Genomic DNA, 14,309 nt, shown 5'->3' on the forward strand with positions numbered 1-14,309 from the left:
ATATGAGTGGAAGTTGACTACTTACTCTGGTGGCGGAGGTGAGATGATTGCTATGGCTCGGGCTGTTAGACGCGTCTGTCAGCGGTGGGTGGGGCTAAATGGCTCTGTTACTAGAGGTCATTCACCATTCACATCGTTGTGATTCAATAGGTAGTTTCCGTTGCCCAGTTATTTGAGGTGTAGTGAAATAGCCGATGGGGTCATATAACAACCAAACACTAACCCGAAAGCGTCACGAACCCGACAAAGTGGAGAACATCGCGTACATGAGATCGAATTCCAACTCCTCTCTCCAGATATGGGGTTTGAGCAATGATCCCGTGGATGAAAAATGTTACTGAAGCCAGCACAGACCAGCCTTCAAGATTTCGAAGATCAAAATGGCGTCATTCGCTTGGATCTGAAAACATGACTAATAGAATCACTTCACATGCCGCTAAGTTGAGCCCCCTTTTTAGATCTGACTCAATTAGGTGACACAATGCTTGAAGGCATGGATAGTTGCAGACATAACGTCATTTGGTAACTACTACTTCCCCATAGTTGGCGAATGACTTCAAGATACTCTATTGTTAAGCGAAGATATAGGCGGACGAGTTCAATGGGCTCCATGTATGGTAAGTGCTAGCTTCTGGAATGTGATCAAATGAAATGCATGCAATGGTCTATAAATATATCTAGTGCTTGATGGGCTTGGGCAAGTGTTCCTTTTCCTTTTCCTCGTCGAATTGGGTATTGTCACCGTACTTGTCGAAAGTGTTGTACCCCCAGTTGGAGTTGGCGTAGAAAAGGTCACGCTTGTACGGGGTCAATTCTTCACCCTTGCGCAAACGTTCGACCAAGTCGGGGTTGGAAGTGTAGTACCGAGCGAACCCGATGAGAGTGCGGTCGTTCTCGATGTCCTTGATCAACGAGGTGAACTTGGGCGAGTCGTAGGTGTAGTTACCGGCCTTGATGATGGTCCCCTTCCAGATCAAGGGGACGAAGTCGTTTGATTCGGAGGCGAAGTCGACGGTCTGGTCTTCGATCCCGGAGACTCTCGGGTCGACGATGGAGACGTAGGCAAGCTTCTTACCGTCGTTAGCCCGGCGTTGCAATTCCGAAAGCAAGTAACCGAAAGTGGCAATGGGGTTGATTTCGGCGTCCTTGCCCTTCATGCCTTCAAATTGAGCCCAGGGCGAGATTCTGATCCCGACCTTTTCGTAGCCAATTTGCTCACCCAACTTGTCGACGAGCGACAACACGAGTCTGGCTCTGTTTTCGATCAGACCCCCGTACTTGTCGGTCCGCTTGTTGGTGGTGGGTTGCAAGAATTGGTCCAACAAGTACCCGTGGGCCGAGTGCAATTCAACGTAGTCAAAGCCGGCGTCCATCGCTTGCTTGGCGGCGTTAGGGTACACTTCTTCGATCAAGTTGTCCACTTCTTCAGTGGTCAAAGGTCTCAAGGGGTTACCGGCTTCTTCAGCGGCCTTTTTACGCTCTTCAGTGTCGTACACTTGCGACGCCGAAACGTAGTCCTGGCCTTCTTCCTTCAACACCTTGGGGAAAGCAGCACGCCCCAAGTTCCACAATTGCACCGACATAAACGACTTGTTGGCGTGGACCTTGTCAGTGACGACCTTCCATGCCTTCAGCTGTTCAGCGTTCCAGATCCCGGGGATGTTCGGGTAGCCCCCGGCCTGAGGCGAAACGAAAGTGGCTTCGGTGATTAGCAACAGACCAGGAGTCTTCAGTCTGTCGTCGTAGTATTGCACTTGCAAGTCCGAAGGGACATGGTTAGCAAGCGCTCTGAATCTGGTGGTGGGGGCGTACACGACGCGGTTTTCCAAAGTGTGGGCACCGACTTCGATGGGCTTAAAGAGCTTGGTGTCGCCAAGAGGTCTCGGTTGTTCCTTAGTCATATGAATGGGATTGATGGAGACGACACGAGGGCTTGGGGTAGGGTATTTATGTGCGGCGTCGGTGTCAACATTTGTAAGCACCTTTTGTCAGCACGTACCATTTTGCAGCCGTTGCTGTCACGTGGCGACGCAACCATGGTGTGGCTGGGTAGACGTCAACCCACTAAAAAGGAAACCCCCCGATGCTCAAAATTTTTCATTTACAAGACATAGATGAATTAACCAGGATACGAAGATCGTATACATCAAACTACTAGTTCTTGATCCTTCATATTTTCATAGTTGCTATTGCTTCCCTCTGTTCTTTGCACTACGGTGAAGCCGCAATTTTCCGATGATCCCGGGATCGGAGTAGGCATCGCGAGATTTTCGATGATTTTCTTTTGCTGCAACCCTGAGATGTGCATGCGTCGATTAACGGTTATCCTCGGCAACAATATGCTGTGTGGAAAAACGCTCATGTTGATTGTACCATTATAGTGTGGCTTCATATACGGCTAACAACCTAGTCGAATTTTGACCAATACAATTTTTGTAAAAATCTCTATTATCACTTTTTCGTATCCATTTGTCTAGTGAGCTTAAGGCTTAGCTAGCATCGGCAACGATTGCTCTAGGTCATCGTCGTACTGATAAAATTTATATGGCTGTAAATAGCTGGCGCGTTCCTCTTACGTCAATGTACTACTAAACCAGAGTTGAACCTGTACACGGCTGGTCTCAATTAGATCCTGTTGATCAAGTAGCGTCAAGTAAACCCTAAAACTAGCGACGTATAGTTGAACCTTCAAAGTCCGATACTCACTATCGTTTGATCTGTGTGCTTACAAACGCAACGGGGTTTGACAGCGCCTGTATCTTGAAGCCACAGTTTTCGATGAGACAAAAATAAGGTTATCACGTAGGAACAAAGGCATAATGCCTCACGTCGAGCCTTCTCGAGTTTTCATTTGCGTGCCATCACAAATCACTTTAATATTTGAAAGATCACATCCTTCTTAAGTGTAGATCGACCATCGGTTCGGAATGGTAGTGCCTTACTATTTGAAATCCAAATGTGTCTATTCTTGTCATATCTCGTATAAGTTGCTCCCATTGTATAACTTCAAGGCTTGATCGGCTTTGGCAACCGTTCCTTCTCCTCAGCTTCATTGAGCTGCTTCGGTTCATCATAGTTACTGTAAGTGTTGTAACCCCAATTGGAAGGAGTGTAGAAGAACACCCGCTCGTAGGGAGTCAATTCTTCACCTTTACGTAATCTCTCCACCAAGTCCGGGTTGGACGTGAAGTAACGAGAGAACCCAATCAACGTGCGGTCATCCTCAATGTCCTCCAATAATCTGGTGAACTTGGGAGAATCGTAAGTATAGTTGCCCGCCTTGATAATGATTCCCTTCCAAATCAATGAGACAAAATCATTACTTTCGGAGGTAAGGTCAGTTTCCTTATCACTGCTACCTTGGACGCGAGGATCCACCACTGACACGTAAGCAAGCTGCTTACCGTCGTTGGCCCGACGTTGCAATTCAGACAACAAGTAGCCAAAAGTAGCAAGAGGGTGCACTTCAGAGTTTTTCCCCTTCATCCCCTGGAATTGGGCCCAAGGAGAAATTCTAATGGCAATCTTTTCGTAGCCAAATTGTTCGCCCAACTTGTCGACAAGAGCCAACACGAGTCTCGCTCTGTTTTCAATTGATCCACCGTACTTATCGGTACGTTTGTTAGACTCAGATTGGAGGAACTGGTCGAGCAAATAGCCGTGAGCCGAGTGTAACTCAAAGTAGTCGAACCCCGCTTCCAACGCTTTTTGCACAGCATTCGGGTACACTTTTTCGATCAAGTTGTCCACTTCTTCCGTAGTTAACGCTCTCAAAGGGTTACCAGCGGCTTCGGCGGCCTGTTTCCGTTCCTCAGTATCATACACTTGCGATGCTGAAACATAGTCTTGACCTTCTTCTTTCAACACTTTGGGATCAGCCGCACGTCCCAAGTTCCACAATTGTACCAGGATCAAAGATTTGTTAGCGTGGACTTTATCCGTAACCGCTTTCCATCCTTTCACTTGCTCATCGTTCCAGATCCCAGGCACGTGAGCATACCCAGCCGCTTGGGGGCTGACGAAAGTAGCTTCAGTGATCAGCAACAGACCGGGAGTCTTCAGTCTTTCATCATAATATTGCACTTGTAAGTCAGAGGGGACGTGGTTGGCAAGAGCTCTCAAACGAGTAGAAGGGGCGTACACCACGCGGTTGGCCAATTCATGGGTACCCACCTTGATGGGTTGGAAGAGCTTGGTGTCTCCAAGCGGTCTTGGCTCGTCTTTAGTCATGTATCTGGTTGTAATGGAGAGTTTAAGATGTGGGTGGTGGGGTATATATAGGGCGGCAGTCGCAGTTTGTCAGCAATCGCTCCCACAATTTTTGCAGCCATACACGTGACTGTGGAGCCAGTGGCAACAGGAACCACACCTGGCTATAATAGACCTGCAAAGTGGATCTAGTAGTGTTTAGGCCGATTCCCTGTCATTTCATATTGTGTCACTTCACTGAATTATTGATGTCTTGTTATGGAGAGGCAAAAAAAAACGTGGTACCCCTCTCAGCCCCTCTTTTTGGTGCCGTGTGCTGTAAGGCGGTTGCGACATTTTCAACGGACATTGCAGCACGTCAAAGTTGCCTGTTGACTTGGTGATGCCTCTATATCGCACGGTTTGATCGCCACAACCGATTTTGTGACTATAAAAGTTTAGCGGTTGGCTGTGATGTCATCAAGCAGTCCTACTAGAGTCAGTGAGAGAGTTTACAGTAATATGGCTTGGTGGATGAAATTGTTAAATTAGAAGGGCATTTACGAAGAAGAGTAATCATGGCAATGTTTTAGTTGAAGAGCTGGGTAATCATTTTCCTAAGTATGCAGAGTCGGGGTTCTGAAAAAATGGATTCGCAATGCTCGAAATTTTACGTAAGATTTCGAAAAATGTGGTTTCACTTCCCAAAATGATCTGTTTGAGTCGAATTTTGACAGCGTTGGTCTATGCGCCTTTTGGAGCAATGTTTGTTAGCGGACATTTGGTGAGTAGACGCTGGTTCTCGAGATAATCGCACGTAACTTTGATGACCCTTACCTTGAGCGACAAGGGCCTTTACCCCCGATCGTCGGTGTGAACATATATGCAGTACACTCACTCAGAATCGAAATAATGTCACATGAAGGTTCTGGTTCTACGGTGTACCCCATAGTAAGCAAATGCTTGGCACGCTTTGTTCTAAAATTTTATTCTTTCATTTGCCCTCGGTTACCGCTACCATCTACAAAAAAAAAAAAACCCTTTCCACGTCAATAGCCTAATGTGTCACAAAACCGGCTGAAAAAAACGCACCCATCCAAGGAGGTGTGTTATTGCGAGTTAACCCCGTAACCAAATATTTAAAGTTGATATTCGATCTATTTTCCATCTCTACTTTGTAAGCAATTCGTCATCATCGCATTCTTTCTATAATGCTGTTACTTTTTCCCGGGTTACTTTTGCTCTGTGGTTGTCAGCTAAGGGCGCATCCACGCGCGCCACGTCGACTGACAACACTACCACGTATCCGAGACCATGTTCCCCTGGCTTCTTGTGGTAGCGCTCCACCTTGTGGCGGCGTTCCTGCCACCACCGCCCCGGGACTACGACGCCCGGGACTACTTCATCGTCGAGCTCGACACCGCGACGCTGAGCCAGCCGCTCGTGGCGTTCAAACAGGACCACCCCCGATATCGCTACGAACTGCAGTTGTGGGACGACCATTACGTGTTCAGCGTGGCCAAACTGGCCCACAAACGCGATCTCTTCGGCAACTTGAACACCGAGGGCCGCCAGATGGCCCGAGACTACCCCGAGGCCTCGGCGCTTAGGGCCAACCCCCACTTAAAACTGGTCGAGCTTATCGAGGAACTGCACATTGAGAAACGGGTGCCGGTGCCCATCGACGCCGACTATTTTACTAAGAGAGTGATCACGATCACCGACCTGCTGCAGGAGCCCATCCGCCAGGCGCTGGAGCAGTTTGGCATCGACGACCCCATTTTCGTCGAGCAGTGGCACTTGATCAACAGCCGCTACCCCGGTAACGATGTTAACGTCACCGGTGTGTGGGCTCAGGGTAACGCGGGGCAGAACATCAATGTCGCCGTCGTCGACGACGGTGTCGATGGCCGCCTCCCTGATCTCGCCGATAACTTCAACATGAAGGGGCTGTGGGACTACAACAACCCTGGGAACACTCCCTGGCCACGGTTAAGTGACGACTACCACGGCACTCGGTGCGCCGGTGAAATTGCTGCCGTGAGAAACGACGTGTGTGGCGTCGGTGTCGCCTTCAACGGCACGGTACTGGGGATCCGCATCCTTCTGGGACGTATTTCCAGTGACACCGAGGCCCAGGCGATGATGTTTGGCTCCGACGTCAACGACATCTACCTGTGTCTGTGGGGTCCCACCGACGACGGTCGTACTTTGGCTGCCCCGCCTCCCATTGTCAAAAAGGCGATGATCAACACCATTCAAAATGGTCGTGGCGGCAAGGGTTCCGTCTATGTTTTCGCTCTGGGTAACGGGGCGTTGAGCGGCGACTCTTGCAACTTCGACGGCTACACCAACTCCATCTACTCGATCACCGTGGGGGCCATCGACTTCCAAAACAACCACCCGTATTACGCCGAAGCCTGTACGGCAGTGATGTGCGTTACCTACTCCTCGGGTGGTCCCGAACACATCCACACCACCGACATCGACGGCAAGTGCTCGGCCAAACACGGGGGCACGCTGGCGGCGGCACCGCTTGCTGCCGGTATATTTGCATTGGCTCTTTCCGCCAACCCCGAGTTGACCTGGCGGGATATGCAGTACTGTGTGCTTCACCTGGCCGTTCCCATTAACGAAGACAACGGCGCGTACCAGGTCACCGGCAGTGGTCGTAAGTTCTCCTCCAAATACGGGTTTGGCAAAATCGACGCCTACCTGTTGGTGGAGACGGCAAAGACGTGGAAGAATGTCAACCCGCAAACGTGGTTGTACACCGACTTGATCGAGGTCAACCAAAAGATCACGCAAACACCGAAAAAGTTTGGCCAACCGGCGCCACCTCAAGAGTTGATCCGCCTGAAAGTGACGGTGACTAAAGATGACCTCAAAGCGATGAACATGAAGCGCGTGGAACACGTGACGGTGGTTGTCAACATCAACAGTAACCGCCGTGGTGCCACCGGTGTGCGTTTGATCAGTCCGCAAGGCGTGGTGTCGACGCTCGCGACATTCCGTGGCGGCGATTCCAAGAACCAGGGCTTTGTCAGATGGACGTTCATGCTGGTGGCTCACTGGGGTGAGCCCGGCGATGGGGACTGGATTCTCGAAGTGTACGGTGACGACGGCCGCAGTCAGGATATTGAGATTGAGCTTGTCGGCTGGCAATTGCGGTTGTGGGGTGAAAGCGAAGATGCCAGCAAGGCTGAGAAGTACGACTTGGACAAGGACTACGCTGCCGTGCGGCGTCAACGGTTAGAATCGGGCCAAGAAAACCCCCTGGAGGTGCCTTCGGAAACGGTTCATGATACCCCTCACACCACCGACAAGCCTAACATCAATAAGCCCACTGCTGACCCGGAACAAGACAAACCTGAAGAAGAAAAGCCCGAGGATAAGCCCGAGGATAAGCCCGAGGATAAGCCCGAGGATAAGCCTGAAGACAAGCCGGAGGACAAGCCAGAAGACAAGCCTGAGGAAGACAAGCCCGAGGATGAACCTGAAGATAAACCCGAAGATAAACCCGAAGAAGATAAACCTGAGGACAAGCCTGAGGAAGGTAAGCCTGAGGAGAAACCCGAGGATGACGAACCGGGTGATGGTGCTAACAAAGGGTCCAACAAGCAGCTGGTGGTAGACCACACCGGCATGTATTTCATTGCGCTCGCTGTGGCTGGGTTCATTGTGGTGATTGCATTCATGAAGTTCTCCAAACTGCCGATGCGGGGTCGCAAACGCCGGAGACGCGACGACTACGAGTTTGATGTCGTCCCCGGCGAGGACTACACCGACCTGGAGGATCTGGGGCTGGATCTGGAGGCGCTGGTGAACTTGCACCGCCACAACTCGCGTGACTTGCGTCGCGACGAGGAACGCTTGTACGACGAGCTCAACGCCGATTACCTCCCTACAGATGCCGACACCATGTTCGATATTGGTGACGAGGAGGACGTGGCGCCGTCGGTGCCGCTCAAGGACACTAAACACCAGCGGACATCGCTGGACTCCCACCACGACTTGTCGTCGCAACCGACGCCCGAGGAGGACGAGGATGCCACCGAAACAAATAAGTTGCTTAGTCTGGATCGTCGGTGATAGCTTGATAGATTTTTATGGTAGACGAATACTAGGCTATAATTATATGTACTGGGTGTAGATTGAAAGGGGGCGACTCGCATATGGTGAAACATAGATGACGCGGTTCATCGTGACCTAATGTGCATACTCTGATACGATACCAATGAAACGTCAATAGCGTCCATAGAGACGCGTCGTCTGTATAGTTTGATGGTCAGTCCGCCTCTGTCGCTTCCATCTATTAGTCATGGATAAACGCAAATTTGCAGTGCTCGTGCTTGAATTGCCTCAAGTGAAAGAGTTGTGCGAATTGATGGGAGTAGAGTTTCAACCTCTAGCCCCTTCCCAATCAATTCAAGAACTTGCTGCCTCCAAAAGTGATCTCCCTACTCCTATTCCGACACCAACAACCACCAAACCCGCTTCAAACCTAGAGTCAGACTCAGCACCTGAATCAGACCCTATCGAGGATGTGATTGACCAATTACCATTGCCTACGAAGACCACGGAGGGGAAACTTCAAGACGATACCCTAAATAATCTGACACCAAATCCTTCTTTAAGTGATTTTGAAAAGGATTCGATAGATGAGAATGATGATGATGATGATGATGATGATGATGATGATACTTTCGTGGGACCTGACTCTCCTATTATCAGTAGTCCCATAAAGTGTTCTCAAAAACCGATAGTTCGATTTGATATGAATCATTATGGTGTACCAGAAGCCGATGTCAACAATGCCGCTGTTAACTATACCACATTCCCCAAGCCGTCACTCAAAAAGGTTACATCACCGAACGATACCGAACTAATACTACCCCCTCAAAAGCGTCCTAAACGTCATCAATCGCTTGAAGAGTTTAGTCCGGCTGATGTTTGGTCGTCATCAGGCAAACTTTATCTGGCTTGTGAGTGTTTCTGGTTATGCATCTTCGTCGCCAAAGCCTGTGGATACAATGACGAAGTTGACACAGCTACGTTGGCAAAGGCGGAAAGCGATATCGTTCAGTTTTACAATGACATATCGCCTCGAAAAACGGTCAGTGTACTTCTGCAAATTCAGGTGGAAATAGTTTTTGAAAAGCTAGCGTCAAAGGGTTCATTGAGAACTCTTAACGCTATCCAAAAACTTTGTGGTGAGATTGATATCTCAGCCGTTATACCCTACCTTCATTACGTCGCAGCTTGTAAGCAATTACAGATTGAACCCTTGAGAATTCCAAGATATTGGTAACTCTGATGGTCTACTGATTCATAATGCATAGCTACTGATTCTACTACAGGCTGCATCCCGCCCTCACAGTGAAAAGTACTACATCAGTACTGAAAGCTCACTCTTCTCTCGTCTCAAATCATACTTACTGAACCAATATGTGAGTTCATAGTATCATAAACAGAGTGATAAGGCCCTGAGAATGTAGCCCACAGTGCGTCAGCATCAGTGCGAGTCGCACCCCGATAACGCGGTCTAGGGTCCATCGCGAGTGGCAGCGCTACCAGGATGAGCTCGAAGGCGAAGAAGAAATCCTCTGGTTCTACCGGCGATGAAAAGCCAGTCAAGCAACCGAAGCTTCCCGAAAGCTATATCCTTCGTCCCCAAGCCACAGGATTGAAAAATGTCCCCAAAGTCACCCTTAATGCTGCCGTATTCGCTCAATTAGGCTATGGCAAAAACCAGTGGATCATTGTCCGTAAAGCCGTGGGAGCGTTTGATGGGGTCATCGCTGTCGCCGAAGCGGATAAGACGGATCTGGTGGATACCAACGTGGTGCTTATGCTGGAGTCTTTGCGTCATTGGGGGGGTTTCCTCTTAGGGGACCGTGTGGTGTTTTCTCCAGTTAATCAACAACCAGCCTATGCCCAAGACGTGGAAATCAATACTAATGGTGATATCTCTCAGGAGGACGTGAAGAAGGCTTTAGATTCAGTGGGGATCATCGCTCCTGGTCTCTCCTTTGGCGTTGATGGACACCAAATCACTATAGTGGATGTCAACCACGATGTCGCTAGCCAAATGGCTCTGCTTTCCCTTGACTCCGAAGCCAACGTGCTGCTGGTGCTGCCAGTGTATTTGTACCACGAGAAACAGACTTCCGTCAATCTTACGGAGGGCAGTGTTGACTACTCTAAATACTCTCGTCTTCCTCGTCCTATTGGCTATAACCAAGTGGGTGGTCTTTCTCAGGCAGTGGAGTTACTCAAAACAAACATCGAAACGCCACTTAATCACCCGCAAGTATTTGCTGACTTTGGCATTTCCCCGCCTCGCGGTATTTTGCTTCATGGCCCTCCTGGTACGGGGAAGACGATGTTGCTTAGATGTGTGGCTCAGGAGACGCCGGGGGTCCACGTGTTATCGGTAAACGGACCACTGATTGTCTCCAAATACTTAGGGGAGACCGAGAACGCCATTCGCGAGCTCTTCGTTGAGGCCCGTCGGTTTGAACCTTCGATCGTATTCATGGACGAAATTGATTCACTCGCTCCCAACCGAAACGGCGACGATGCTGGTGAAACTGAGCTGAGAGTGGTGGCGACGTTACTTACGATGATGGACGGACTCGGAGACCTGGGTCGGGTGGTGGTGGTCGGGGCCACCAACCGTCCCAATAGCATCGACCCGGCGCTTAGACGTCCCGGGAGATTTGACCAGGAAGTGGAGATTGGCATTCCTGACGTCAATGCTCGGTTCGACATTTTAATGAAGCAATTGCGAGGGAAAATGAACCCTGAACGTCAAAACTTGAGTGAAGACGATATTGAACTAATCGCGTCTAAAACCCATGGGTATGTCGGGGCCGATTTAACGGCGTTGGTCCGGGAAGGGGTAATGCACACCATCAAAAACGGTAAACCGAAAGTGGAACTAGACGATATGCTTGCTGCTTTACCCGAAATCAGACCGCTGGCGATGAGGGAGATCTTCTTGGAAACTCCCAAGGTGTACTGGAGCGATATTGGCGGCCAACACGAGCTCAAGCGGAAACTTGTAGAAGTAGTCCAATTGCCGTTGGAAGCCGCCGATACCTTCGCCCTGCTTGGGGTGCTGGCTCCTAAGGGGGTGCTTCTTTATGGTCCTCCCGGGTGCTCGAAAACGTTGACCGCTAAGGCGCTTGCCACTGAATCAGGACTCAATTTCCTTGCCGTCAAAGGTCCCGAAATCTTGAACAAATACGTGGGTGAATCGGAAAAGGCCATCCGCGAAATCTTCCGCAAGGCTCGAGCCGCGTCTCCTCTGATTATCTTCTTTGACGAGATCGATGCCATTGCCATTGACCGAGAGCTGGCGCTGACACTGACGGGGCTGAATGTGCTTACATCGTTGCTTAACGAGATCGATGGGGTGGAAGAATTGAAAGGTGTGGTGATCGTGGCTGCCACCAACCGGCCCACTGAAATTGACCCGGCTCTTTTACGTCCCGGTCGCTTAGACCGTCACATCTATGTTGCTCCTCCCGATGAGGAAGCGCGGACTCAGATCATCAGTAATAACACCAAAAAGTTTAGTCTCGGTGATGACGTAGACATTGCCGAGTTGGCTGCTGCCACCGATGGTTGTCTGGGGGCCGAAGTGGCATTGTTGTGTCAGGAAGCGGGGCTTGCGGCGATCATGGAAGATAAACTGGCCACCAGGGTGTATAAGCGACACTTTGAACACGCCATCGAGGGCATCTCCAAGGGGATCACTCCGGAAATGTTGGACTACTACCGCCAATTTGCCAACCGCGGCGGCCTCAACCTTTAATTGCATCGTTATTTCGAATATATAGATTTAATAGACCTTCTTATAATTATCATCTTGGAGAAATCAAGTAACCAGTTTTTGAAAGGATATGGCATTCTCTGAGAGGAAGTTAGCCGCTTTCATTCACATATTTGAATCACTATCATGAGTATGGTGATCACGAAGGAACGCAGTTATCGACGACCAAAGTGCAGCTGATATTCGATTAAGTTTCAAACAGATTTTCCTCTCAACTCCCACTACTATGTGTTTAGATCTCTAAATGATAGGCACTGTCGACCCAAACCCAATGTATACAACACCGAGGTGATTACACATTTGAAGCATGGTAAACTCAGGCCTAAGTCTAATATGTTGTATTAAGTGTCTATGTTGTTCAAGGATGCAGGTTTAGTTTGTGTAAGTGTACGACGCGACGCGAGAGAACTTGAACGGCTTCTCGTTTCGCAACGAAAACTCCTCGACCTCGCCTTCGCGGTCGTCGTTGAGGAACTGGCTCTTGCGGGTGCCGACACACTTGTTCCACGAGAGCTTGGCGTGGCGCATGAGCCCGCCGATCAGCTTGATGTCGAAGGTGTAGTCGAGGCGGTAGTACTTGTTGGCGTTGTCGATGGTCACCACCACCCGCCCCTCGGAGCTGATGGTCCAACGCCCGTGTTGGATCATGTGGGGGTCCTTAACCACTTGTAGTGGGCCCAGTTCAGGGAGGGCCAGTGTACGTACCAGCTGGTTATGTCGCAGGAGCTGAGGTACCACTTTTGTCGGTTCAAGCAGAGTACGCACTTTGGCGACCATACCGTCAGGGTAGAACCGGAGGTAGCGGTAATAAGTAGTGATCTTCACGGGGTTAGTCCACGAGCTAGAGAACTCCAGCTTTCCACCTTCGGAATAGAAATTGACGGCCAGAATATAGCACCCGAGGAATTTAATAAATGGTCGAGTCTTAAGCATTACTTTCCACAGGTTATCGTACTGAGGGAGCACTTTGAGTAAATCGCTTGGGATCACTTCATCCGCCAATGTTCGCAGGTATACGTTTTCCGCCCAGTGTTGCTTGGGGTATATGAGGTAGCACAACTGGCGCCACACCGTCAGGTGGTCCAGGAGTCCGAGATAGGCGTGGCGCTTACAGCAAATCAGCCACTTAAACCACGCCACCGGGTCAGTAGCGACGAGAATCTCAAGTATGTTCATCCACACGTCCTCTGGAAGGTGTTCCAATGGCAGGATCGGCTGGAGATCGACGATTTCGTCGTCTTCTTCGAGCCCCATTTTTGCCAATTTGATCGTGAGATGAGAATCGTCGTTGGTGCCGTCAGGAGCCTCGGCAGCCACATTCTCAAACAGCCGAAGGAGTTTGTCGACGTCTATCCTCAGCACGGCGTCGTCGTCGACACGGACGCCGGCGTTTTTGCCGCGTTCTTGTCGTAGTCCATCAATCTTCGCCGGCACCATTTGCGCCCGATAAAGCTGGTCGACGTGCTCGTGGAGCTTGTACGCCTGTCGGTATAATGATAAAGCGTCGCTCATGTGGCCGTGGGACTCCTTGTCGGCGGCCTGTTCGAATAAAGCCACCGCCTGCTTCGAGGTGTCGTCCATCATCGTGAGCGCCTCAGCCGGTCAAACAAAACGAAAAACACGGCGATCAGGGTGGACCTTGAGGTATAAGAGAATGAGGATAGTGCCAGCGGGATCCGGGGCGTGTGGCGTGAGTTATTTGAAGCGCCGATGTTGCTGAAGCAAGTCGATATAACCCCCCGGGCGCCTGTGCGCAATGTTTAAGAGGCGAGCGCCTCGAGGAGGTAACCAAACAAGGACTTTCTATCATTGAAAATTTGCAAGTAATTTGCATCGTAAATACGTGGCTGGTGAATATTGTGGCTAATGAATAATTAAATTCAAATAGATAAAGAATTTTCGTCAAGAGTTAATGGTAGTGTCGGCTCACTCGCCACTGGGGTTAGCACCATTAAAAGTGTCACTTGCGGCACACGTGACCCGGAATTGCGCTCCAATAACACCTGACACCGCCATTCTATGCCATAACGACATTAAATGGTGATTGCAGATTTTTCAGAAAGAGATTGTATGTCGATGATATGCATCATTTTACACTGCTTGTCTCACCAGGCTTTACCATTTGCCTCACACGATTTCGACGATGCGCGAGGCTGACGATCACCGCTGGAGTCATTGGCACAATTTGCGAAAAGTTCTCGCCTGCACATAAACCCAGTAAGGCTAGCGATCGCGGACTCACTCAGAGAGCGATGACGGCGTCCTGCTGAGTAATATCCCC

The 14,309-nt window shown here is 49.9% G+C and overlaps 6 protein-coding genes across 6 annotated transcripts; 3 read left to right on the top strand and 3 right to left on the bottom strand. All coding sequences in view use genetic code 12, as the record gives it.

Annotated features, from left to right (window-relative positions):
* Window positions 1-677: 677 nt before the first annotated feature.
* DIURU_004364 (alkene reductase) lies at window positions 678-1,901 on the bottom strand (the record flags this gene model as incomplete). Its single annotated transcript, XM_034157229.1, has 1 exon — window positions 678-1,901. One exon carries the CDS (start codon window positions 1,899-1,901, stop codon window positions 678-680), a length of 1,224 nt encoding a protein of 407 aa, XP_034010856.1.
* A 1,105-nt stretch (window positions 1,902-3,006) lies between these two features.
* DIURU_004365 (alkene reductase) lies at window positions 3,007-4,230 on the bottom strand (the record flags this gene model as incomplete). Its single annotated transcript, XM_034157230.1, has 1 exon — window positions 3,007-4,230. One exon carries the CDS (start codon window positions 4,228-4,230, stop codon window positions 3,007-3,009), a length of 1,224 nt encoding a protein of 407 aa, XP_034010857.1.
* A 1,272-nt stretch (window positions 4,231-5,502) lies between these two features.
* On the top strand, window positions 5,503-8,280 carry KEX2 (kexin; the record flags this gene model as incomplete). Its single annotated transcript, XM_034157231.1, has 1 exon — window positions 5,503-8,280. One exon carries the CDS (start codon window positions 5,503-5,505, stop codon window positions 8,278-8,280), a length of 2,778 nt encoding a protein of 925 aa, XP_034010858.1.
* Window positions 8,281-8,509: 229 nt separating this feature from the next.
* Window positions 8,510-9,499, top strand: DIURU_004367 (uncharacterized protein; the record flags this gene model as incomplete). The annotated part of the gene is made up of 1 exon (XM_034157232.1): window positions 8,510-9,499. The coding sequence occupies one exon, from the start codon at window positions 8,510-8,512 to the stop codon at window positions 9,497-9,499; it is 990 nt and encodes a 329-aa protein (XP_034010859.1).
* A 267-nt stretch (window positions 9,500-9,766) lies between these two features.
* Window positions 9,767-12,010, top strand: DIURU_004368 (AAA family ATPase; the record flags this gene model as incomplete). Its single annotated transcript, XM_034157233.1, has 1 exon — window positions 9,767-12,010. One exon carries the CDS (start codon window positions 9,767-9,769, stop codon window positions 12,008-12,010), a length of 2,244 nt encoding a protein of 747 aa, XP_034010860.1.
* Window positions 12,011-12,400: 390 nt separating this feature from the next.
* DIURU_004369 (SCF ubiquitin ligase complex subunit) lies at window positions 12,401-13,612 on the bottom strand (the record flags this gene model as incomplete). The annotated part of the gene is made up of 1 exon (XM_034157234.1): window positions 12,401-13,612. One exon carries the CDS (start codon window positions 13,610-13,612, stop codon window positions 12,401-12,403), a length of 1,212 nt encoding a protein of 403 aa, XP_034010861.1.
* Window positions 13,613-14,309: the final 697 nt, after the last annotated feature.

This window comes from Diutina rugosa (genome assembly GCF_008704595.1).
Source record: "Diutina rugosa strain CBS 613 chromosome Unknown scaffold14_size250082, whole genome shotgun sequence".
In the NCBI taxonomy this organism is placed as follows: domain Eukaryota; kingdom Fungi; phylum Ascomycota; class Pichiomycetes; order Serinales; family Debaryomycetaceae; genus Diutina; species Diutina rugosa.